This window comes from Periplaneta americana, chromosome 7 (assembly GCF_040183065.1).
Source record: "Periplaneta americana isolate PAMFEO1 chromosome 7, P.americana_PAMFEO1_priV1, whole genome shotgun sequence".
NCBI lineage: Eukaryota > Metazoa > Arthropoda > Insecta > Blattodea > Blattidae > Periplaneta > Periplaneta americana.
Window position 1 is genome coordinate 172,971,473 of NC_091123.1, and position 26,302 is coordinate 172,997,774.

The 26,302-nt window shown below is 36.4% G+C and overlaps 1 protein-coding gene across 1 annotated transcript; it reads right to left on the reverse strand.

Annotated features, from left to right (window-relative positions):
* Window positions 1-789: 789 nt before the first annotated feature.
* On the reverse strand, window positions 790-26,091 carry LOC138702753 (uncharacterized). Its single transcript, XM_069830050.1, has 6 exons — window positions 26,002-26,091; window positions 21,186-21,279; window positions 14,708-14,796; window positions 9,798-9,909; window positions 3,113-3,189; window positions 790-942 (listed from the first exon to the last, which is right to left on the reverse strand). Exons 1-6 carry the CDS (start codon window positions 26,053-26,055, stop codon window positions 925-927), a joined length of 444 nt encoding a protein of 147 aa, XP_069686151.1. The 5' UTR covers window positions 26,056-26,091; the 3' UTR covers window positions 790-924.
* Window positions 26,092-26,302: the final 211 nt, after the last annotated feature.

Genomic DNA, 26,302 nt, shown 5'->3' on the forward strand with positions numbered 1-26,302 from the left:
TTATAATATCTTTATTACAAACGCCACTTGGTCTTATGTTTCTCATATATTTAGTTTTCTCTTTATTAATTTTTAACCCCATGTGCTCTGCTTCTATTTCAATTTGGGTTACTATTTCATTTAGCACTCCAAGAGATCTACTCATGACCACAATATCATCCGCATAGGCCATGCACTGTCTGGTCCTATTAAATATGGTACCATTAAAATGACTAATGACTTTTTCAAGGCCGATGTTAAACAGAATTGTAGATAAGGAGTCTCCTTGCCTCACCCCATTTACTGTTAAGAATTTATCAGATAGTTTTGTTTGTATTTTTACCTTATTATATGTTTTGGAGAGGGTTATTTTTGTTAAATTTACCAATTTGGTAGGGATACCAAATTCTCTCTTAGCCTCCAGAATTTTAAATCGATTCATTTTATCAAATGCTTGCTTAAAGTCTCTAAAAAGCACATGTACGGGGATATTATATTCACTTGTCTTCTCTAAACACTGTTTGATTGTGAATATGTGATCGGTTGTACTTCGTCCTTGCCTAAAACCACACTGATATTCACCCAGGAATTCATCGACTAGAGAACTATGTGTGATTATCTTAAAGGCTGCATGACAAGCCAATAGCCCAGACGCTTGCAGCGAAAGTGCCTCTTGAAGATAAGAAAATAAAACGGACATATTGTTACATACAGTATGAATGATGTACCGGTATTATTTATACTCTGTCATAGAAATATATTGGGAATTTCCTAATAGTAATTGTTGAGGACGGAAGAACAATATCCATATGACTCAGCACAGTTTTTATTGCCGACAATACAGGTACTTAACACATCTAGTACTACTGCATAAACGTTTTTAGTCCATGAAGACTAGTGATATACTTTTGGTATAAATCTTCATGTGTTTGAAGTCCAACGGAGTTAGCCCTTCCTCATTGACTGAAAACAACAATAAATGGCAGAATTAACATTCTCGGAATAATACAGTATAATCAGTGAGGGAAGTGAGACGGTATGCGGCGTATGGAATACCGCCACTGGTTGCTATGGCTAGTGAAAAATGACATACCGTCACTGAAAAAATGTGATCGTAAAATTTTGTTTATACATTTCTTCACAGCAAAGAGTACTATCTGTTTGCTTCGTAAATCTAAACCACAGCCTTCTGGAACTGTATCCAGAGTGTATTTGGACACACTTATTTGATAAGCTCAACCCAAAGAGTTCGTAATATATAAGTAAGTATTACAAACTCTTTGGCTCAACCCCTGGAATGCTCACAACGGTAGTACAGCGAATAGGGATTATAAAGAATGGATACTGAGCGAATTTTCCTGTGTTTTGTTTCTCTGTGCGCCAGCGTATAGTTTCACTTTCAAGCGCTAGAGGTTAGTGTAATCGAACATACGCTAAGATAATAATTGAGAATAGAGTTGAGACACAGGATCCAAACATCGCCTACCTTATTGCATAATCCAGTAACGCTTTGCTTCAAATAAATTCAAGTTAACAGCTTTTCCTTATTTCTCAGTGACAAACTAGTTGTAATAATAATATTTTATATTTCAGATATCATAAATTATATTATAAAATAATATAATACATTATAAAATTAAGTATCGAATTCGTTTAATATTTGTATATAATATAATATTTTTTTTAATGCCACCAGGTTGTCTTTCGACATTTCTGGTCTTCTCTCCTGGCCGTGGCTTAGTTGTAACCCACTTCTGAGGTTGGGGCACCTGGAAGGCGAAGTTACATTACCCCGATGATGTGATAGGATGATTATGATAATGTGGTGCCAGGAGAGGTCTTAATCTAAACTTAACCTAAATTCCAGATCATGGACGAACACAGGAATAATCCCCTTTAAGAAACAATTCCTGTGCTCTAACCGGAAATCGAACCCGGGACCTCATGAACTATAGCAGAAGCTCTGATCACTAGACCATGAGGCTGGTCATATATATAATATAATACAGGTATATGGTTTTACTTCTCGTAAGGATTTTGTTTTTCTATTTTCAGCGCTATCAAATCATTACATATTTTAATTGTTGTTGGGGTCAACGTCTCAACTCTCATTATAAAGGAACTCTAGAGTCTAGACATTACAGTTAATGACGGATTTATTATTTTATGGATCCAATTAATTTTATTTGAGTACATAATGTACCTAGATGTATTAATTGTATGTGTTATATTTCCGCTGTGTCGACTGCTAGCTGGTGTGATGTCAGCGCCAACTCTAGGGAGAAAGCAGAATCTCACGCTTTAGCTGGCTTGAAGGTGATTGAAATCAGTCCGGCTACATCAAAGGTACCGACGCGAAGTGTCCATTCTTTATAATCCCTATTCGCTGGGTAGTATTTCAAGTATAGAAGGCTGTGGTCTGTAGCTAGTGGTGGCCATTGTTGCCAATTTAGTAACTGTGTCCTTTTTTGTTGCACTTTTCATTAAGGCACTTTGAAGCTTTAACAATATTTTAAATGATAAGTCTCAAAGAACATTGTAAAATAATCTAGTAAATAACTGAAGTAACTTGACATTATTTTATTAAGAAATTTAATGTGTTGCGTAAGCTTCAAAGATTCGCGTTACTGACTGCACGAAACGATTTATTGTATACATCATGTATGTGTATGTTGTAAGGCAGGGGGTATGCCTTTTTTTTAAATCGAGGTGTGCCAGAGGAAAATCTTGGGGTAGCATACCGCCTCTGGTTTTCCCCCCACTTTCCTCACTGAATATAATACAACAGAAACTTATTTTTAAACCAATTATTTAACAACTGTGAGATAATCGAGCATTGTTGGAATTGTGATTGTGAAACAGCATTTTGACGAGATGAATCTGAGAATTATCTAGTAGGAGATTACCAGATATTTGTCTTACAGTTGGGGAAAAAACACCAGAAATGAACCCAACCAGGTAATCAGCTCAAGCGGAATTCGAACTCACACCCGAGCGCAGCCTCAAAACACGAGTTTCACTCCTTAACCACTACACCACGTCAAGAGCTTAAAGTAAACTTCTGTGTAACTATTTCTAAGCGTTTACAGTAATTTTCAAAACTTATCAAAGTAAAATTAAGACAGTAACTTACAAACACAGTTGAGATCGCATTAGTGGCACAGCATCTCATGGTGTCCACGCAATTCTGGCATTTGTCAGTTCCAGTAACTGCATAAGAAAATATATTTCTATTAGTAAAAACATAAGTTCATGCGTAATTCATATTTAATAAGTTATTTATAGTTATTATGAAAGGAAAATTATTATATTAGATTACAATGAAACCTCTCCTTACGGACACCTCAAAGATATGGACACTTCTCAAATACGGACAGATTTTTATGTCCCAACTGAAATAATATAGAAATAATGATGAATTTAACTCTCGTTTACGGACACTCTCAGACACGGGCACGCACAGCTGTTTCACAGTCCTAAAGCTTGCTTTACCTCTTGACTGCGGACAGAACTTGGATTTCAAGACATAATGTGTTACAAAAATGGAAAATTTAGTTTTGAGAATTGCACAGAAATTCCTTAACATGAAAGAAGACAATAAGGGTCTCGTAGGCTACTATTGTCGGACCATCGGATCTTTGCCCCTTCAGCGCTGTCGTCGTTCTTGGAAAAGTTAACGCCTCTACTCACCCCATTCCACCCGTTTCTCTCCCACTACGTCAAACAGCAGGCCACGAACCTTGCCGAATAGGAATGTTGCCAAATTTCCGTCAAACAGTGTCATGTCTCTTGAATATTGCTTATAATACTGTAAGGTTAATTATTACTTATTCATAATTTAATTTGAGTAGTCTAATGACACTGATTGACTTATGCAAAATGCTATTACTTGCTTAATAATATTTCTTTCACTACTCGTGCTACAGTATTCATGTTGAGTTGACAACACTGGACTGCAAGTGCAAATAAACTGTCCCGCAAGAAGGCTCAAAATTGTGAGTAGTGGGGGAGAGAAAGAGAGAGGGGTAGAAAGGAGAGAAATAGGAATACAAGGGGAGAAATGAATTGCCGAGGCTGAAAAGGAATTAAGGTTCAGTTCGCATATCTTACGGGGGCACAGATCCGATGGTCGGACTATACTAGCCCAGCCGTCTACCCCTTCTTAGTTGGAAGCGAGTGGATAAACAAAGTCATTAAATTTAACCTGTTTGATGGGTCCTAGGTTTCCGCGATCGTGAAATTGTATTCGACACATGATAGGGTTAGTAGGTTTATTCTCTTCACTTCAATCAGTTGTTCTGTTTCGAGGGACATGGCACCTGAACGTAAAGGTTAAGTAGAAAACTGTAAATTACACTACTGCATAACTGTAGACCTAGAATAAAATTGCATGGTACAGTACTGTATTTTCCTTTTTCGGTCTTACCTACTGTAGTTCAAAGTTGCAAAGAATTTGCTGTAGTACAGTAGACTGTATTTAGAATTAAACTACAGTAATACATTTCATTTAAAGCGTGGAGGGATACATAATGCACATTATAAATTTACTGTTAGATTGGGGAGCCTCCCTCCCAATAAAGGACATCTCCCAGATGCGGACAGATTGTTACGTCCCTTTGATGTCCGTAAATGTGAGGTTTCACTGTACATCATTTAAACTATTTTACAATTTATTAAATAAAATTCTGTTTTAATCTGAAGACTAAATTTTAATTCCCAATTCAAAAATATTAAATTTAATATATCAATCAATCTTCTTAATGTATCCAGCTGTTTGCTGACAACATAAAGTCCGCTATAGTCCACTGTAGTTCATTCAGTTGTCGTTTTTCACGAGAAATGAGGGGTATTTTGAATCGGTGTTCATTATAGATGCCAAATTTAATATATAAGGTTATTCAAAAGTAAGTTCTCATTTTGAAATGACAATAAGTTTGTCAAATTTTTAGATTCCAGTAAAATAAAAACAATTTGTTCGTAATTTAATATATAAGGTTATTCAAAAGTAAGTTCCCATTTTGAAATGATAATAAGTTTGTATGATTTGAGGCTTTCTCGGCGTTGGTTCGCTAATATGTTTTCGCGGGATATCAGCCGAGTTAAGATTTTGGAATGCTCCAAGCTTTCGACTGCTATCTCTGCAGCCATCTTCAGGGAAGTGATGTCCGAACAGAAAGTCGAAAGGTTATATAGATGTGGCTGTCTCAGGTGAAACGGGATTGGTTGGCGGATCGGCCAATCCGGGGCCGGGAATTGTCATCGCTCGTAAGCTCCGCCCCTCCCGGGATTACTGCGTGAAGTTTGGCGGGCGGCGAGCCCTGTTCCGCCGGTTGGAATCGGTTGCCGTCCTCGGTCCGTGATCTTCATGACCTTGACTCGGCTGATATCCCGCGAAAACATATTAGCGATAATAAGTTTGTCAAATTTTTAGATTCCACAAAAATAAAAACACAAATTTGTTCATAAAGAAATAAGATTTTATTAAAACACGAAAAAATTAAATACAGTCAACTCTGGATATAGTAAACTCGGTTATAGTGAACATTCAGCTGCAGTGAACATAAATAGTTGGTCCCGACCCGCAAAAATTAAAAAGTACATTAATATTTCCGTTTACAGTGAACCCTCGCTTCGGTTATGGTGAACCTTAAGAATTAAAGTTACAAGAGTTGTATCCGGACAAATTCGTATTTGAAGTCAGACCTCCTTGTATACAATTGTAAGAATGTGTTGAGAAGAACATTCTAAGTTTCTTACGCCTTTAGTCAAAGGACAAAGGTAGGATTAGTGATTCCTAGACAATGAGTTGTTCTGTAAATCCAGGCAACGCGTGACGACCTTGCCTCACTCCACCGTGGATTGGATTATTTTACGACGCTTTATCAACAGCTCAGGTTATTTAGCGTCTGAATGAGATGAAGGTGATAATGCCGGTGAAATGAGTCCGGGGTCCAACACCGAAAGTTACCCAGCATTTGCTCATATTGGGTTGAGGGAAAACCCCGGAAAAAACCTCAACCAGGTAACTTGCCCCTACCGGGAATCGAACCCGGGCCACCTGGTTTCGCGGCCAGACGCACTAACCGTTACTCCACAGGTGTGGACTGTCGACCGTGGAAGGGTTGCCATTCTGTTCTCAGGCTCATCACTGTACTGTTATTTCTAATCCTCCGCCGTCAAAGGGTTGCCTTTTGTTCTCAGAAACATTTGCATTATGACGTATAGCATCGAAACAACGGAAAATGAAATTGCCTTCTTTTATTAAAAGAGAACGGACATTATGTCCAGAGCATAAATGAAGGTAAGATTCCGATGGCTTTCAAATTCCATCAACCCCCTCTGAGTTTACATTAAGTGACCGGGGAAATTCCAAGGCTGAGTATGCATGCACACTATAACAGCGTTTGTTATTTGTACCTGATCAGTAGACACTTCGGATTTAGTGAATCTCGGATACATTGAACGAAGTATGCAAGTCCACAGAGGTTCACTATATCCGGAGTTGACTGTATGACCACCACCGTGTTGTTCAATAAGAAATAGTCTTTCTTCTATGCTATAAACGGCATTAGTAAGCACATTCCTAGGGATGTTTTCAATGATATCCGATACTGACTGTTTCAGTTCCTCACGTGTAGTAGGTCTACTAAGAAATACCTTTTCTTTTAGATAACCCCATTACCAGTAGTCAGCTGGATTTATGTCTGGTGACGTAGAAGGCCAACTTCAGAAAATGCCTACTAATTACACAATCACAAAATGTGTTGCAAAATAATGTTTTTACATTATAACTTGCAACTGTACTTCCATCTAGCGGGCGTCACCAAAACTTTCATTTTCGACAGTGGAGATTCTAGTGATTGTTCTCTTTTATATTTTGCCATTTCATACATGGGAATTACTAATCTGATATATTTATATGATCAGAGCTTGAACGCAATTACGTTATATAGTTACTTAAAACATTGAATGTGAATTACTATCGATTTCCTCACTGACTTTAGAAGGACAAAACGTGTAGAACTCCCTTGAGGACTTGGACGGACATATTATGTAACTCCAGTGACTAAGGTAAACAAGATATTACGCCTAAACATTCTACACCAAGTGGGATTTCAATCCGTAACCATGGGCTCCACATTACTTAAAAACTACACCTTAACCACTCTATAGACAAAAATGATGCGATACTTCAGACCTGTCTCTTAATTTATTAATTGTACTACGTATAAATTTCTCCTATTAATTTTCTTAGATGTTTTATGAGCTACAAGTTTTTAAATTAAGACTACATATTTATATAAAGGCTTGATAATTAATTGTTTAAAACTAATATTCTTAGGAATAGACCTACTAGCACCAATAGCCTACTGCTTTATTTTCCTTCCTTTCTTTCTGATGCAGTTTTAGCTCTCCTTTTATCCGACGTTACGCATTACTAGGAGTAGTGGACCGCAATTCATTAGATCGCACATCAGACATCTCACAAATTTATGCGCGTCTCACCGGCCATAGGATCGGTATGACGCAGAACAACGGACAAACACCCAGTTCCGTGAAGAAAAGTTAAATTTCTTTCATTGCTCACACCGGGAATCGAACCTCGAACCGTTTGACTGGAAAGCGCTCTCGCTATCCTCATAGTCACAGAGGCGGAAGTGATTTATTTTCCGCAAGAAAAAATTAAAAAGGAAAGGAAGGCTGATCTCTTTTTTTTTCCTTTACAATAATAATAATACTTACTTATGGCTTTTAAGGAACCCGAAGGTTCATTGCCGTCCTCACATAAGCCCGCCATCGGTCCCTATCCTGTGCAAGATTAATCCAGTCTCTATCATCATATCCCACTTCCTTCAAATCCATTTTAATATTATCCTCCAATCTACGTCTCGGCCTCCGCAAAGGTCTCCTTACCTCCGGTCTCCCAACTAACACTCTATATGAAATTCTGGATTCTCCCGTACGTGCTACATGCCCTGCCCATCTCAAACGTCTGGATTTAATATTCCTAATTATGTCAGGTGAAGAATACAATGCGTGCAGTTCTGTGTTGTGCAACTTTCTCCATTCTCCTGCAACTTCATCCCTTTTAGCCTCAAATATTTTCCTAAGAACCTCATTATCAAACACTCTTAATAACTGTTCCTCTCTCAAAGTGAGAGTTCAAGTTTCACAACCATACAGAACAACCGGTAATATAACTGTTTTATAAATTCTAACTTTCAGATTTTTTGACAACAGACTGGATGACAAAAGCTTCTCAACCGAATAATAACACGCATTTCCCATATTTCTTCTGCGTTTAATTTCCTCCCGAGTGCCATTTATATTTGTTACCGTTGCTCCAAGATATTTGAATTTTTCAACCTCTTGAAAGGTTAAATTTACAATTTTTATATTTCCATTTCGTACAATATTCTGGTCACGAGACATAATCATATACTTTGTCTTTTCGGGATTTACTTCCAAACCTATCTCTTTACTTGCTTCAAATAAAAGTTCCGTGTCTTCCCTAATCGTTTGTGGATTTTCTCGTAACATATTCACGTCATCCGCATAGACAAGTAGCTGATGTAACCCGTTCAATTGCAAACCCTCTGCGTTATCCTGAACTTTCCTAATGGCATATTCTAGAGAGAAGTTAAAAAGTAAAGGTGAATTGAAAGTGATAAGCAATTTATTTTCAGTATTTGATTCATCAACAAGTATAATAAATTTATCATTGAATTGAATTTTAGTGCATCTCCTTGCTTTAGTCCGCAGTGAATTGGAAAAGCAAATAAATCTATACTAATAATAAATCTGTAGCCGAAATTTTTCTGGTAATTTTCGATTTTCCAAAAATAATTGGTCCTAAAATATATAATTAACCACCCTGAAACCGAAAATCGCTTTTTTGAAATTTTTGTTTGTATGTCTGTCTGTCTGTCTGGATGTTTGTTACCTTTTCACGTGATAATGGCTGAACCGATTTATATGACAATTGGAATATAAATTAATTTCGTTGTAACTTAGAATTTAGGCTATATAGCATTCAAAATATTTTATTTCAAAGGGGGGTTATAAGGGGGCTTGAATTAAATAAATAGAAATATATCCCTTATTATTAATTTTCGTGAAAAATATTACATAACAAAAGTTTCTTTAAAAATAATTTCCAATAAGGTTTATTCCATGCAAAATTTTGATGGGACATATATTTAATGAGATAAATGAGTTTCAAAATTACAATAACAACGCCATCTAAGGCGGTGTAATGAAATAAAAAACAAATGACTTCGTGTATAAGGGGTCTTGGACACAACAATCGATAGCTATGAAACATGGCCTACAGACAATGTTTCTGTGTTTGTATGAAGTAATATTGGAAGTTTAATTAACTGATTTGTATAATTAATTATTAATTCACCATTGGAAAGTGTAGTTTCTCTAGATGGACATAATGCTATAATGTTATTACAGTAACTTCTAAGTGAATCGAGGACAGGTAAGATTAAAATAGCTTCTCATGCACAGAAAACTTGATAGGCAATCGTTTCCTGCATTTCCTAAAATAATTTTTATGACCAAATGAGTGGTCTCTGGATCAAAATGATAGCATTTTAATTTGTTTAATTAAATTTAAATTAAATAACATAATAAACGATTTATCCTTCTATCAAACACGAATGTTCCCTGGATCAAATGTCCTATTTTAGTTATGTAATTACTTTATATTTATTTCTAACGGGTGCAGCGGAGCGCACGGGTACGGCTAGTAACTAAATAAATAAATACATAAATAATAACAATAATAATAATAATAATGTTCATCTTACCTTTATCTACGCATTTGCCCACCATTTCTATTAAGGGCTTAGACACAGTTTCGATTGGAATCATGCCTATAATCGACGTCAACATTTCTTTATCTGGTTTATTATCCGACATCTGAAAGAATGATCATATTATGAACTAAACAACTAACGTTGTGTAAACATACATGGGTTATAAATAAGTAGTGGCAACACTGCCGGGAATGGGTCATGCGCATTCGCTTGCGATACGAGACAAAACCGGTTGCTATGACAACATATGTTGTTATTGTGCGTGGTTAAATGTAGAGCACTATTTTTAATTGGTCTAAAGCATGTTTACTAAACTTGAGCAGCGATCGTGGATAAAAATTGAGGTAGCCCGTGGTAGAAATGCAAGCCGATGTCATCAAGAGTTACTTGAACTTGTAGCAACGATGCACTACTGTATCGGAGGCTGTAAGATGGGTTTCTGCATTTTGGAATAAGACGGCATATGTGGCTCTCACAGGTCGCCCGTCCATTTGTGACGAACAATTGGAGTTCGTACGAGGTCTCCTTGCTGTTGACCATCGCTGGACTGCACGAGAATTATTCATTAAGGTTGGACTCACAAGGAGAGGACATGCTCTGTATATCACCGAATGGAATAAGATTGTATGAGATGAAAGTTCAAGACGTACTGTTTAAAGTCATACCTGGTATGGGTGACCAATGACTCCTCGTTTTGGAAATATTGGCTATTGTTTGTGACATACTTCTGTTAGGCGTTTAATAGGAAAACATTAGACTGTGTAATGGCGTAGCTCATATGGTTGGATGCTGAGTTGTCATCCAGGCAACCTGAGTTCGAATCCTAATGCCTTCTCATTTTTTAAAGCTTGATATTATTATTATGATTATTATGATTATTATTATTATTATTATTATTATTATTATTATTATTATTATTATTATTATTATTATTACTTCTTTTTTATTGTTTTTATTCACTTTCAGTTGTCAGTTCCTATATTCAAAACCATGTTGAAATATGCGTGGTATTCATCAAAATTGATAAACAAACGAGAAGTGCTTGTGAATGTGAAGGATATCTGTTTCGCAGCAGAAGTGCGGAAAAATGTGTGTGACTGTGGACAACCTTCTTTCATTTGCTGTGCATGGTGCAGGAAATACGTATGTTTGTGTGTTTTTATGACATCATAATGAATCGGGTACAAAATGAAATGGAATAGCTGCTACAGAAATAGAACAGACACCAGTGACACATCTTACCTTCCTACGTGAGCACTATTTCATTGTTTATCCTTTACAATACAATGTTAGTTAATTATTAATTTGTTTAAAACATGATGAAGCATTTAATACATTGAGAAATATGATATAGGTATGTATATAGATAACTGTGATCACAATATTAACCATTATTAAAAGAAAAAAAATACAGGACTAGTTAAGATTCGAACTGAGGTTGCCTGGATAACAACTCAGCATCCAACCATATGGACTACGTTCAGTCTAATGATTCCCTATTGAGCACCTAACGGAAGTATGTCACAAACAATAGCCAATATTTCCAAAACGAGGGGTCATTGGCCACCCATACCAGGTATTACTTTAAACAGCACGTCTTGTACTTTCATCTCATACAATCTTATTCCATTCGGTGATATACAGAGCGTGTCCTCTCCTTGTCAGTCATTAAACTGTGTGGCACATCCTGAAGAAAAACCTCCAGCTTTCCGGAGCAAATGTCCACATTTCCTGAGAGACAATCCACATTCCATCTTGCATGATAATGCTCGTTGTTATGTTGCAAGAGCAGTGGCTAAATTGCTACAGAGATGGGATTGGGAAGTATTGGAACATCCTCCGTATTCCCCTGACATGGGTCCTTGTGACTACGACTTGTTTCCACGGTTGAAAGAACCGCTTAGAGGCAAGAGGTTTCCAGATATTGCATCAGAGCTTCATGCAGTAGGACAGTCCATCAGAGAGATCAACAGAAACAACCTCGCTAACGGCGTTAAACGGTTACCACGGATTTTGCTAAAGATACAGGAACACGCTGATGGTTATATTGAAGGGATGTAAATGTATTTCACATGTAAGTTGAATAATATGTTCGTACTGTCTATGTTGCCACTACTTTATTTAAAACCCCCGTAGTTACGGATGCTTCGGTTAAAACTGGTAAGTACTGGCCACTAAAGTTGTTAGGCATATTTATTTTAAAAATAATAAAAACAATCCATTGAAACTAAGAACATAATTTCCCCTCATACTAAATTTCCACTGGTTATGGAATAAGCCTACTGATTTTATTTTCAGTTTTTAATGTGATGAAAGGGGAAAGTAATTTTTTTAATTTCAAAATTCAAATTAGAGTTACATTAGCAAAGTTACAACTTAGCTTATTCAAATGCCCAGATTTCCTTGTACAGTAATTCAAATTTATTTTTATTTATTTTATTGGGTTATTTTAGGACGCTGTATCAACATCTTAGGTTATTTAGCGTCTGAATGAAATGAAGGTGATAATGCCGGTGAAATGAGTCCGGGGTCCAGCACCGAAAGTTACCCAGCATTTGCTCATGTTGGGTTGAGGGAAAACCCCGGAAAAAACCTCAACCAGATAACTTGCCCCGACCGGGATTCGAACCCAGGCCACCTGTTTTCGCAGCCAGACGCGCTGACCGTTACTCCACAGGTGTGGACTCAAATTTATTAGGTACGTACTGTTTATGCCTTCAGAATAAAGAGGAGATATGGTATTTTGTAGGGGCGGACTATGTATCATACAAATTAATCGTACTTGTACATACTTAATTTATTAAATTACTAATATTGAAATTCTTCTACGTTGAAATTAATCACTTTAAATTTAACTTTTAAAATTTAATCCTCTAGATTGTTATTTCCGGGAATCTAACTAAAGGAGTTAAATTGGTCGTTTAAGTTTAAAGTAATTCTGGAAGTATTAACAATAACGAAACAATTTCTCATAACGGTTAGGAGGAGGTAAAAATGTACCAAACAATAACTAAAATACTCAATATACAGTGCATATGTTACTGTAAATGTACGAAGACCGGTAAATCTTAGAATTTAACGGTATAACCTAACATTTACCGTTATAATGCGGTAAAACCCCAAAATATCTTATTAGATGCATACATTTTGAACTTTTACCAGGAAATGTTGGTAAATTTCAGGATTTACCGATGCGAGCTCGTAAAAGCTAGATCGAAGAATCCAGAACGAAGAATCTCGCCTTCGTTGTGCAGATTCAGACATGTTTGCAGGGGTTAAGCGGTTCCGACAGGCTCCCAAAGAAGGTCTTGAAATGCAAGCGAAGAAAATGGAAGAAGCTACTTAAAAAAAATCCAAAATTTTTAGTCGGATAGAATGTGAGAATCAAAGTACCGGATGCAAAAAATTGACGCAAAATCAATAATAACAGTGATCATAAATATTTAAGATGGGTTTTATCAACTTGATACCAAAGCTGGCAAACTGAAGTCATTGTACTCTAGGAACCAATTTATATTGTGTAAAGAAAATTTTATCAGCATTCAAGAATTAGAAAAAGAAGGAATTAGTGTACAGCAAGTGGTTGGCCAACTATCTTTCGTTGGAGGACAAGGGTTCAAAAGTGTAAATGTTTAAAAACTGTTCAACAAAAAAGTACTTCATAATGTTTGTTTTACTTTATTTGTGGACCTAGACTCTTTGAGGAGATAAAAAGGCTTTGTTAATTTCTATATGAAATACTATAACAGACAATGGTTAAAATTATAATATTTTTCACTATTTTTAATATAAAATATTGTTTATTATAGTCACAATAGAATGTATGAATATTTAAATAACTTAAATTAAAAATAAATACAAATTATTTCAGTCATTTTTTATTTATTTTATTAGGTTTTTTTACGACGCTTTATCAACATCTTTGGTTATTTAGCGACTGAATGAGATGAAGGTGATAATGCCGGTGAAATGAGTCCGGGGTCCAGCACCGAAAGTTACCCAGCATTTTCTCATATTAGGTTGAGGGAAAACCCCGGAAAAAACCTCAACCAGGTTGCTTGCCCCGACCGGGAATCGAACCCGGGCTACCTGGTTTCGCAGCCAGACGCGCTGACCGTTACTCCACAGGTGTGGACTATTTCAGTCATTGCTGAGGTGATTTTTATTTATGTTTTTAAATATATCCTAAAACAACAATAAAAGATGAATTGGAAATGAATATGTAGAAGTGCGAAGAACGGCAAATCTTAGTAAAGATTCTTTTTACTTCTTTAATACGATTTTACCACAGCTGATCGGTAAGTCCTGAGATTTACCAACATCTCTTGGTAAAAGTTCAAAATGTATACATCTAATAAGATATTTGGGGGTTTTACCGCATTGTAATGGTAAATGTTAGGTTATGCCGGTAAATTCTAAGATTTACCGGTCTTCGTACATTTACAGTAGCACATACACTTTATCTTTCCACGCTCGCATCTGGGCAGTTACGCTGTGCATTGTCGCTTCCGCTATACCTCCGCGAGCGTGTAAAGATAAAACGTGATTATATTACATAGAATGAAATTAGCATACTTTTGGACATTAAAATATGCAAGAAGAGAGAAGTGTAGTATAAAAAATACCATTAGGGGAGAGTCGGGTAGTATCGGACATCGGGTAATATCGGACAGTGAGTTTCTTTCATCTACCACACGATGATAGTACCTGATTGACTTGGTTACGTTTCTGTGATGTCGCATAGAGAAACGTAACCATGTCATTCAGGTATTACCATATGGTGGTAGATGAAAGAAACGCACTGTCCGATACTACCCGATGTCCGATACTACCCGACTCTCCCCTATTTGTTGTTAGACACGTTATGAGAAACTCTTGATATCATGAAAAATATAACTTACCATACCAAAATTCTCAAGAACGCAAGCTAATGTACATTTAGCTTCTTTAGGCAAAGTACGTGACGTTACCATTGAGGTCACACACTTCACTGTAATTAATAAATCAGACACAATATTAAACTCTTTCCATTACCCATCTTCTGTAGCCACATAGCTGTCAACCTTTTATAGTTAAAATAAATGGTGAAGAAGTGGAGAGATATCCTAGACCTATAGGGCTATTCCATATGAAATCGATCAATAAAAAATCTCACATTTTTTATACCCTAATTTTTTCCCTATTTATACAAAGTGTTGAGGAGAATCTATTTACAAAAGTATACTATCGAAAGTCAAACGGTTTTCGTATTGTTGAGAGACAAATTTAGCGTATTTTAGAAAAACAAGCCTCTTTCAGCGCTCAGAACTCTGGAACCATTTACTGCAGAACATTGAACATTTTGAAGCTGACATTTGGTAGGTTATGATAAGAAGTAATCCTTATTTTTATTGTATAAAGAGAGAGAGAGATAATCTGATTTACTTACTTTTAGGCTTTTTGCCCATTTGTAAAAATTAAAAAAAAAATTGAGGAAAAACCTTGCATTATTAAGAGGGATTCGGCATTGTTTGCTTAGTGTCACGGCAATAAGTTTCGAGGGCATTAAATAAATTATATTCACATGCCTGCACTTGAACGGCGCAGTACCACTCGCACTGGCCGAGAGATGAAGATAAGCGAGCATTGGGCTTCATTTTACTCCTGTGTTTATGAAAAACTTGTGATAAAGCTAGCCCAGCTATGCGCTACTAGATGAAACATCACGTGTTTGTCTCCTGGCCTTGCTTCCCTCGGGTAGATCCCGCCTCATAGTCAGCTGGTTAGCTCACGCGCGTACTATTTATTTTCTTTATTTGATATTTTCAATATTTTCTTATCAACGGTGCACCAGTAAAAAATATGTGTTTATTTGTACTTTCAATGCAGAATCTAACCATATATTTTTAAAATATTTTTTAGTGGGCAAAGATGTCTTAATGAAGAAAAATCTAAATTTCTCCATTTCATAAAAAGTAAGAAAAACTGTTTACATGTCAATATAAACTTTAACTTTTCAGCATCAAAATAAACCATGATTTTGATCATTGGGTGAAAGGGTTTCGGAGCCACAACAGTTTAAAGTTACTAATTTTATGAAAATACGATAAATTTAAATATTTTAAATTTAAACACTATGAAGTTCTGATGTCTCAAACTTTGCACAAAGCATTGTATCACAGTTGTCTACGGACAGAAAAAGTTTCATTGTATTTAAAAATTGCAAGGTCAATTTTCTCTATATTTCGGTCGATTTGAGATGGAATAGCCCTATAAAGTATTCCAGCTTACGAAAAAAAGCATTGGTATTACAGGCCTTGGCTAGTACACTGTTGCCGCAAGATGCCTCCGTTAAAAGAAAGAGTGGGGTATAGTATCTCTGTCTCATTCTCTTCCTAACACGTACAGCGTTCTAGCAAGTTTATCGCACAAGAGTCCGTTCAAATGATAAAAAAAACTATTAATGCCATAATGATGCCTGCAAAAACATAGGTACAGTATATTTTATATACATTATAACTAGACTTCGGACATTAAGGCCAGTGGCGGTTCCTCGGAGGAGGGAAGGGAGGAACGTCCTCCTCATATTTTTCTTCTTTTGAAAGTAAATACCAAATAAAATATGTGCCTTGAAATTCGAGAAAGATTCGATAATTTTTAAGTTCCCAGCTATAAGAAAACCTCGGTTGATCGAGTTTTAAACGACGCGCGCTCATGTGCTGCTAGAAAACTGTGAGAAAGATGCGAGATTGTTTGTGAGGAGGAAAGCGAATCCTTTCCTCTTTTACTGCAGTTAATACATACAGACAACAGCGCACTAGCGGCCAGAGAAAGAAGTAGAGTTTTAAAGCAAGTAAATGGACGGATAGGGAGGAGATCCTCCTCTGAATCAGCTTATGGGCGGGAAATAGAAACCGACTGGTCGTGCAGCAAGCTGGCTACCGCTGCCATCTAACGATGCTGCATTCAACCAGACTATAACACATCTAGGAGGAGGCACAATAAAAACAGTTTTAACGCAAAGCTATGAAAAACATCATATAAACTTTTTTTTAATTATAAAACAAAATATATTATTCATTGCACTTTATATAAGCTATTATCCATGGTTTGAAACTTTCGAGGATATCTGAAAGTTGAAGTTAGATTTATATAAAACAAAGAGGAAGTAGTTAGTTCTACGTTAGTATCGCAGATCTTTTTGGCCCCTGAAATTCACTTCCATTCATTGTCTACTAGACAGGACAACAGCAAAGTTGTCTGTTTGTACAAATATGTTTGAAATTGAAAGTACTCCAAACTACATTATTTTGAATATAAAAAAAAAATGATCGGTCACCTGCAGCTTTGAACAATAATGGTAGTATGACTACAAGAATTGACATTCTTCAAAAGCATGTGATACTGAAGTTGTAAAATGTACATGTGGCAACACAGACTACGTGGGTGGGTGCAGGGTTCTCGCTTTCCTCAGATTATTTCCCATTCCCATTTCCGTAAAACGGTTCCGATTACGTGTTAGTAGCTATAATCTCTTCCAACACGTGTGATGCTGTAGTGTGCTCGAAAAATGCCGCTAGGTTGTGAATTTCATTGTGATTGTTAACTTGTGCAATTATTGAACAATGAATGGAAGTGAAAACATAATATATCTTGAAAAATTTAGGAGCCTTAGCTTATGAGGACAGATTATTGATATACAGAAGAGAAGGCAACCCCAATACTATCTGGTCTTACATGTATGCATGTAGGCTAATTTATAGCATGTTTCATTCAAGAAGATGTCATTCCGTGCTTTTAACTTCTTTCCTCCTCTTAAGAAATACGCAAGAGCCGCCACTGATTAAGGCCATTAACAAACTTTTAGACACCTCAACTAGGCTCCATAATGATCGAAAGTAGGCATTAAATTCAGTTTTAGGCACCTAAAAAGTTACTGCAATTACAATAATAATAATAATAATAATAATAATAATAATAATAATAATAATAATAATAATAATAATAATAATAATAATAATAATAATTTAAGACGTGCTTATAATACATATTTAAAATTATATGCAGCACATATTTTCCGTTATGAAACAATAGGCTAATACAAATTTAGGATTATGAAGAGCACACGTTTTCCGTCATTAAATGTTAAGAAGTGCTTATAATACAAATTTAGGATTATGTACAGCATACTTTTTCTATAATTAAACAAGAACCTAAGTTACATACCTAATGCCTTTGTTGTTTTGCTGACAGTTAAATTTTGTGTAGCCCTCTGGACTACGTAATAAGAGCAGACTATGTTGTACGTGTTTTAACAATCAAAAGGTCCGCTCCCACTTAGCGGAATCGAATCGAACAGAACAGAATTCGTGAGCATTCCATTGTCGGAGTAGAATTTCTTGTTTCGGGTATGATCGGGGAATCGAAACGAAACGAAAAGTATGCTGCTGCTCACATCTAGTGGAATCGAACCGAACAGTACTTTTTGTGTTTTGTCATACAAAAGAGGATAATTATAGACAAGATATATATTAATTTTTTTTCGTTCATATTAAATTCTGATTTTTGTATATGTACTATTCCAGCAATAACTTTCAATAGTAAATGAATTAAGCTGCCGAGAATGGATATGGTTCATTGTGGCCGTGTGCACCATTCTCGATCATCTAGCCCGTTTATCAGAAATCACGGAAACATGGTTAATTCTTGACAATGATCAAGTTACAGATGCGGTGCACCGACATTTTCCCTCGATCAACTCAGTCCCGTCAGCTGACGGTACGCTCGCTTGAGAAGAATCATCTGAGCGCTAGGTTACCGCGTATAAAACAGCGAACGAACGCACTCTGTCAATTATCGCTTCGTTTTTGTTTGTCGGAGTGCTTTCAAATATCCTCGCAGTTTCCAAATAACAAGTTTCAATAATTATGGAAGAAAAAAGAAAATAGCACCGAACTTCTCACAGTTCGAAGTGGAAATTCCTTTAGAACTCGTCAGCAATTGTGCATCCATATTACAGAATAAAAGTACTGACGGAAGTTCTCTAAGAGAAAAGCAGGCTACCTGGAACCTCACAATTCACATGAGTTATACGTGTTTACATAATTCCACATAATTTGTAACGTAATTTATACAGTGGTTATTTCATATTATTGATATTAATTTGGAAAATTTCAGTATACGGATACCGCACTGACAATTATCTTGAAATAGGCTACTAAAAAGAGCAGATTTGTATGTGTTTGTCGAATGCTCATCATCTTGCTTAGGAAAAGACACATTTCAGTGCCAATAATTTATTTGGGAAAATTTCAGTATACGGATACCTCGCTAACAATTATTTTAAAATTAAAAAAAAAAAAAAACAAACAAACAATTCGTCTGTGTATGTCGAATACGCATCATCATGCATACGAAAAGGAAGTTTTTAGTGCCAATTTATTTTGTGTGCACAAGGTTGGAATTTTGGAGTAAGAGGGAAAGGAAAGTATCCTTGTTCTGAAATTTATCCATTTATTTTGTGTTCACAAGGTTGGAATTTTGGAGTCAGAGGGAAAGGAAGGTATCCGTGTAATTTCTCTTAATTCAAGCGTAAATAGCCTAATTGTCCAAAACGTCATTAGGTCCTAATAGTTTCAAACGACAAATCTATAGCTAATAAGTGATAATCTCGCATTCTACAAAATGGTCATTTAGTTTTGCTATATTATTACCGGCACAGAATAACTACTTTATTATTATGTTAACAAAATTGTATAATTAGGCTATATAATATTTTGTCCTCAAGTAAAGTCCCGATCTTCCAAAGCAGAAACATATATAAAACATTAGTCTATTTTGAGAAAAAAAAACATTTCTATTATTCATCTACAAACTTACTCTTTCTACAATAACACCAATTCTGTTATTTCCGCAGTGATTTGCGTGTTCAAGATGCATCATTTCATCTTCAATTCATCAAGTACGTCAAATCGTGCCGCCATTTTGGTTTTCTCGACTTGACCATGTTCAATTCAAGATAATCAGTGCCACACCCGTGATCAAATTTGATCATCATCAACTCGCTTGTTTAACTTTGATCGAGATTGATACTCCGCAAATTGGCGTTGAAGATGGTCAACTGCCGACTTAACTATGGTCAAATTTTAATCGAGAATGGTGCACACGGGTAACAGACTTTTCGTTTCGATTCCGCTAAGTGAGAGTGGGCCTTTAGCCCCAACTGTACCACCCCTACTTGTCTGTTAAATTTATCAGCGGAGATGTTTGGCAAAAAAGCGAAAGGCTATTCCACCAAATTAGCTGTTATCCCGTTATTCGTAAATCAAATAGACTATAGGCCTATGGTAATTTTAAAGGTGTAACACAACATTAGTCTCTTTCATTTTAATTTAGATTCGTCTCGATATAAACTGATATAAGATTAAAATGAAATATAAGTAACTACATAGCAATATAAATGAACTCATTTTTTTCAGGGATGAGTTTTTAATTTCAACTTAGGGTCAGGTCATTTAAGTCGTCTTAATTGTTGAAAAAAAGAAGCTCAGAAAAATAATATTAATTATAGAAACGCGTAATATGAAAATAATTTACTATCACGGATTATCAAGTTCTGAATGGAGAGAAATGCTGAAAATGATTGCAATGGTGGTACCAGTACGTTCTCTCACTGGTCGCTCTACTGGCACAACCCACTGCAGGCACTGCAGTGAGTATGAAACTTTATCACATGTGCTTGGGAGTTGCCCACAGGGAGAAGTACTCAGAATAAAACGTCACAACACCATACGTTCTATGATCGCAGATGCACTTCGATCCAAAAATCTAGACGTTCACGAGGAAGTTTATTGTATTGCTGATGGTGGAAGCAATCGTAGGATCGATATCATAGCTATAAATAGGGATAAACAGACAGCCGAAATAATTGATCCTATCATCAGATTTAAAATCTCAGCCACTCAACCATCTGAAGTGAACGAAGAGAAAAAGAAAATCTACGAGCTCACGATTCAGTACCTATCAGCGAAATACAACATAGAAAAAAATCACAGTTGCCGGTCTCTTCTTCGGAGCGAGAGGCACCATCCCGAAAGCCTTTGTAAAGTGGAGGGAAAAATACAAGCTGACGAGAGATCTTCAAGATGCCATCGTCACCACCATAATAAAATTTTCTGTAGCGATATTTCGCCAGCATCTTTATGGTGTACATTCAATTTAAATTACATTTGGTTCTTTTTTTTTTTCTTATGTCTTATTCACTTTTGTCTGAAACCTGTTTATATAATTTTTCATTTTAAATTTTATTGTGAGATATTCTGTGTCGCAGGGTAAACCCAAAATATTGGGTCAGACCAATAAATAAAAATAAAATAATAACAATTACATTATCCAACTTACTAAATGACAAGTTGGTTTCCTCCATACATCCAGAAACTACATTCCAGCCCATTCCCACAAGAGACCTCATCAATTGTAATTGATCCACATCAATCTAAACAGACAGAATGTAGTGTCAATGTTCAAGTAATAAAACATTATACAAAATATTACAATATATCTAATATCACTTTTTACCTCGGACACAACTTAAAATATTGGGAAAACTTATCACAAATAAATTCATATTTCATGTGATTTAAAACCAACAATAGTCTGGACGCGAACTTATGGAGATTTGTCTCATTGCTGTTTCCGAGTTGCAACATAGTTAATTTTAATCTAGTGTAGTGATTAATATCCGTGGTCTGTTGGTCAGCATGCTGGCTTCCAGATCCGGAAGTCCCGGGTTCGGCTCCCGGTGAATTTTTCTTGAAGAAGAAAAATTACCTGGGTGCCTAGAGTCTAGAAATTTCAATGGCGTATTTGTATCTGTGAGTGTGCCGGGTTAATATTAATTAACCAATCATCATACTGGGTGTTCAGTTCAAAATGTGTCATGGCTCGCTGTATGCCGTCATGTGGCTAGCCGATGAGCCTAGAGAATTCAATCTTCCTACACTTCCGCAGAGGTGTATAACCTAAGAGGCAGAGAAGTTGCCCAGCAAGTACGGCGTTCATTCCGAAGAGTACGTACCGATACGTACGGTAACGCCGGTAGTGGCAGGAATGTGAACTGTTTGGAAATACGTACTGTCGGGATATGGGGAGAGGGTTAAGACGATTACTTACGTATTTGTTGACATTAACTTCGACTGTCAACATGGACACGGAGCATTTGATTTGTGTTGTGGAATGTTACCGTACGCAACCGATGATAACAAATACCCTGCGTACGACTTACCGGCGCAAAACACAGTTCGAAAGAGGTTATGGTAGCACACAGACCGTACAGACCGCCATCTGTTGCTACGATGTTCAAGTTATACCGTACACGTTCTCAAGTTCAGATTGAAGAACGCCTTAAATAATAGGCAACTTCTCTAACATATAAACTGAAACTCGCTTCAAATCGGTGACCCAGCAACAGTGACGTCATGACACACTTTGAAATGAACACCCAGTATATCAGCAATCATCAGCATATCGGATCCTTACAGATTAGAACATATTAAGACACTGGAAAAGATTCAAAAACGGGCTCTTAAGTGTTGTCGGAAAAATTCACCATTAAAATGGGACACACTCACGGACAGGAGAACGCGAATTCGATTAGGCGCACTGTTCAAAACATACAGAGGTGAGCCTGCCTGGAGAGAAATAAAAAATAGGTTGCAGCCGCCAAATTACTCTTCAAGGAACGATCACTCATATAAATTGAGAGAAAGAAGGCAGAGGACGGTAATTATACACAGTATTTAAAGGGTGTAAATGATATGTTGTTACTGAAGTGTTGTATCAGTAAAGAATTATGTTGTGTCAGTGAAGTGTGTTGTATCAGTGAAGAAGTATCTCGTGTCAGTGAAGTGTGCTGTGTAAGTGAAACGTGTTCCTGTCAGTGAAGCTTTATAGTTTATAGTGGCAGTGCATAGTATTTGAACAGTGAAATGTTTTTGAAGTGTTAGTGAAATCAGGATAGAATCAGTGAAATGTGTCGTAGTTCCAGTGCAGTGAGTGAGTTGACAGCGAAATGAGTGTAATTTGAAAGGTACTTGCGCAGATATGAACATATACTCGTGGGTTTTAGTTCGATCTTAGTTTTAAGATACAAATTAGATTTATTTCAAATGTTATTTTAAGTGATCGTTTCGTTTAATTTAGTATATTCCCTGTTGTTGTTGTTGTTGTTGTTATTAATTATTGTTAGTTTTAATTATTAGTATTATTATTGATTGTATTTTTAATTAATAAGTTTATTATTGTCATTATTGAGTGTAATTACTTTCCACTGCCACCGGGTATATACCCACGCAGTGTGAATAAATACATACACATACATACATACATACATACATACATACATACATACATACATACATACATACATACATACATACATACATACATACATACATACATACATACATACATACATACATAAAAATATAAAATACATCATGACTGTCGCTGGGCAGTAATCTGAACACACGTTTCAGCATCACATTGTTGACAAATAACTCAATCTGTTAGCACAATCATAATAGTATGCAACGAGCCTATAATGATAGTAATTAAGACGCGAGTATGTTTGTTTATGGAACGAGCGAGTTTCATAATTTTCATACGAGCGTCTTAATTACCATTACAAGCAAGTTTCATACGACTTTTTATGCTCGACCATATTTCTAACTTGAAATTATTCAGAAGTATTCATTTTATTTGTATCTGACTGAAGATCGGAAGTGACCTTGTTCATAGCTCGAAAATTGTGAGATGTGCGCAGACGCGAAAGTGTTGATTTTTTCCGAGGAGCAATAATGTCACTGACCTTGATGTAATGTAGAGAATAATATGAACTAATTTTGATATAACCTGGAAATTGATTTAGAATTGAAAAACGAGATGACAAATTGAATTTATTTGAATATTATTTACAATAAACGCTAATTATTATACTAACAGAACATAACCTTCTGCGACAGTATTGGATTTCCAGCCTCCGTGACGTTTCCCTCGTTGTCTTTCGATTGCATATCCGAGAATAATCGAAAACCTGAAGTTTAATGAATAGGTGTACTTTAATGACATGCATTAAAGGACTGCTACTAGGTGTATAATTACTACATTTCGGCTTGGTCGAGCATAAAGCATTAATAGATGGTATAGAGTTACCAATAACGAAAAAAAAAATATCCACAAATACAGCAACAATGAGATCGATTGACTGGGTAAGAGATGAATCACAGCCGGAGCTATTAAAATAGGTAATTGAATACCAAATTTAAAAAGTATGGATTTAATCAATTGATGATTAAGAGGGAATATCAAGTTGTTCAATTGCCTTTCTATTACTTCCGGCATAATTCGAATTAATTTCGCATGAAATAAAAGAGAAAAATATGGCTCAGAAATAATTTCAGAATGAATGATTTCCAGAGTTTGACTGACAGAGAACTGGACAGATTAAAAGTACGGCGTGGGTTGAGAATGCGCCTATCTGGACGGTAAATGCATAGATCTACTAAGTTACAGTGTTGCGTCATAATGACGCACATACATGCACACGTACTACACACGTACTGATAAGGAAATAAAATTTGGAGCTCGCTTATTGTGCAAGTTGCGCTTAGAACACACTGCGCATGTGCAGTACACAAAAGCCCCTGTATATATATATATATATATATATATATATATATATATATATATATATATATATATGCTTCTTGTGGACAATCGTGCGAAATTATTGCTTACATACAGGTGGACTCCCATCAAGACCCGCTCCAAATTTTAACTGCGTATCTGTACATATTACCCGACCATTCTGTTTGTAGAACGGCAGTTGCTTATATTAATACACAGCGTGTCGCTGTTACGTCACATGAGCAGTGCGATCGCTCTCTTATTCTAGTCATAGACCACGTCTTTCTCTTTCCCACAGAGTAACAACGTAAGATCACAGTCTACTATATACAGTCACGAAGCTTGAGTTTTGAGGGTGCTACAAACAATAGACTGTGACGGTACTATTTTGCATTGTCTGTAATGAGGCGATATCAGCGATCCTAGTGGTGAGCAACTATCTAATGTTTGCATATTTACTACGTATTGAGCTTCGCGACTGTATATACTAGACTGTGGTAAGATCGCAGCGCTGCTATTTACGTTCCACATAGAAAATGGTCACCTAGTACGTATGTACGTACATACATACATACATACATACATACATACATACATACATACATACATACATACATACATACATACATACATACATACATACATACATACATACATACATACATACATACATACATACATACAGTGGGCCTGATTGGAGCAATTGGTACAGCGTTGGCCTTCTATGGCTAAGGTTGCGGGTTCGAACCCGGGCCAAGTCGATGGCATATAAGTGTGCTTAAATGCGACAGACTCATGTCAGTTGATTTACTGGCATGTAAAAGAACTCCTGTGGGACAAAATTCCGGCACACCGGCGACGCTGCATACATGCATACATACATACATACATACATACATACATACATACATACATACATACATACACAGTCGACCTGGTTGGCGAGTTGGTATAGCTCTGGCCTTCTATGCCCAAGGTTGCGGGTTCGATCCCGGGCCAGGTCGATGGCATTGTGTGCTTAAATGCGACAGGCTCATGTCAGTAGATTTACTGGCATGTAAAGAACTCCTGCGGGATAAAATTCCGGCACATCCGGCGACGCTGATATATTTTTTTATTGGGTTATTTTACGACGCTCTATCAACATCTTGGTTATTTAGCGTCTGAATGATACGAAGGTGATAATGCCGGTGAAATGAGTCCGGGGTCCAACACCGTAAGTTACCCAGCATTTGCTCGTATTGGGTTGAGGGAAAACCCCGGGAAAAACCTCAACCAGGTAACTTTCCCCGACCGGGATTCGAACCCGGGCCACCTGGTTTCGCGGCCAGACGCGCTGACCGTTACTCCACAGGTGTGGACACTCTGATATAACCACTGCAGTTGCGAGCGTCGTTAAATAAACCATAACATTTTTAACATTTACATACATACATACATACATACATACATACATACATACATACATACATACATACATACATACATACATATACATATATATACAAAGTTAGTCACAGTATAAACTTACTTGGGATGATAGGTGGAAGCTGGCAAACAGAATTATTACAAGTGTCGCTTTCATTTTTCTGCCCTTACGTCTGCAAATCAATCTGACGAGTAAAACTACTCCACGAATAACTTATATTTATACCGGCACCAAATTTTAAATGAATGAAGAAGTGGTAAATGACATTTTAATAATAATATCAGTTTGTACCTAATGAAGTCATCGAGTTAATTTTTCATATAACCAAAATACTATATCAAAAACCATTTGCATTTCCCTTCCGTCCACTAGAAATCGTTAAATTAAGCAGAACATCACACAA

Bases quoted from the DNA above. Each gene is read 5' to 3' on its own strand.
- LOC138702753 (XM_069830050.1), bottom strand. From the start codon at position 26,055: ATGAAAGCGACACTTGTAATAATTCTGTTTGCCAGCTTCCACCTATCA. The intron at 21,280-26,001 runs GTAAGTTTATAC...CTGTCTGTTTAG, and splicing joins GCTTCCACCTATCATCCCAA to ATTGATGTGGATCAATTACA. The intron at 9,910-14,707 runs GTAAGTTATATT...TCATTCTTTCAG, and splicing joins TTCTTGAGAATTTTGGTATG to ATGTCGGATAATAAACCAGA.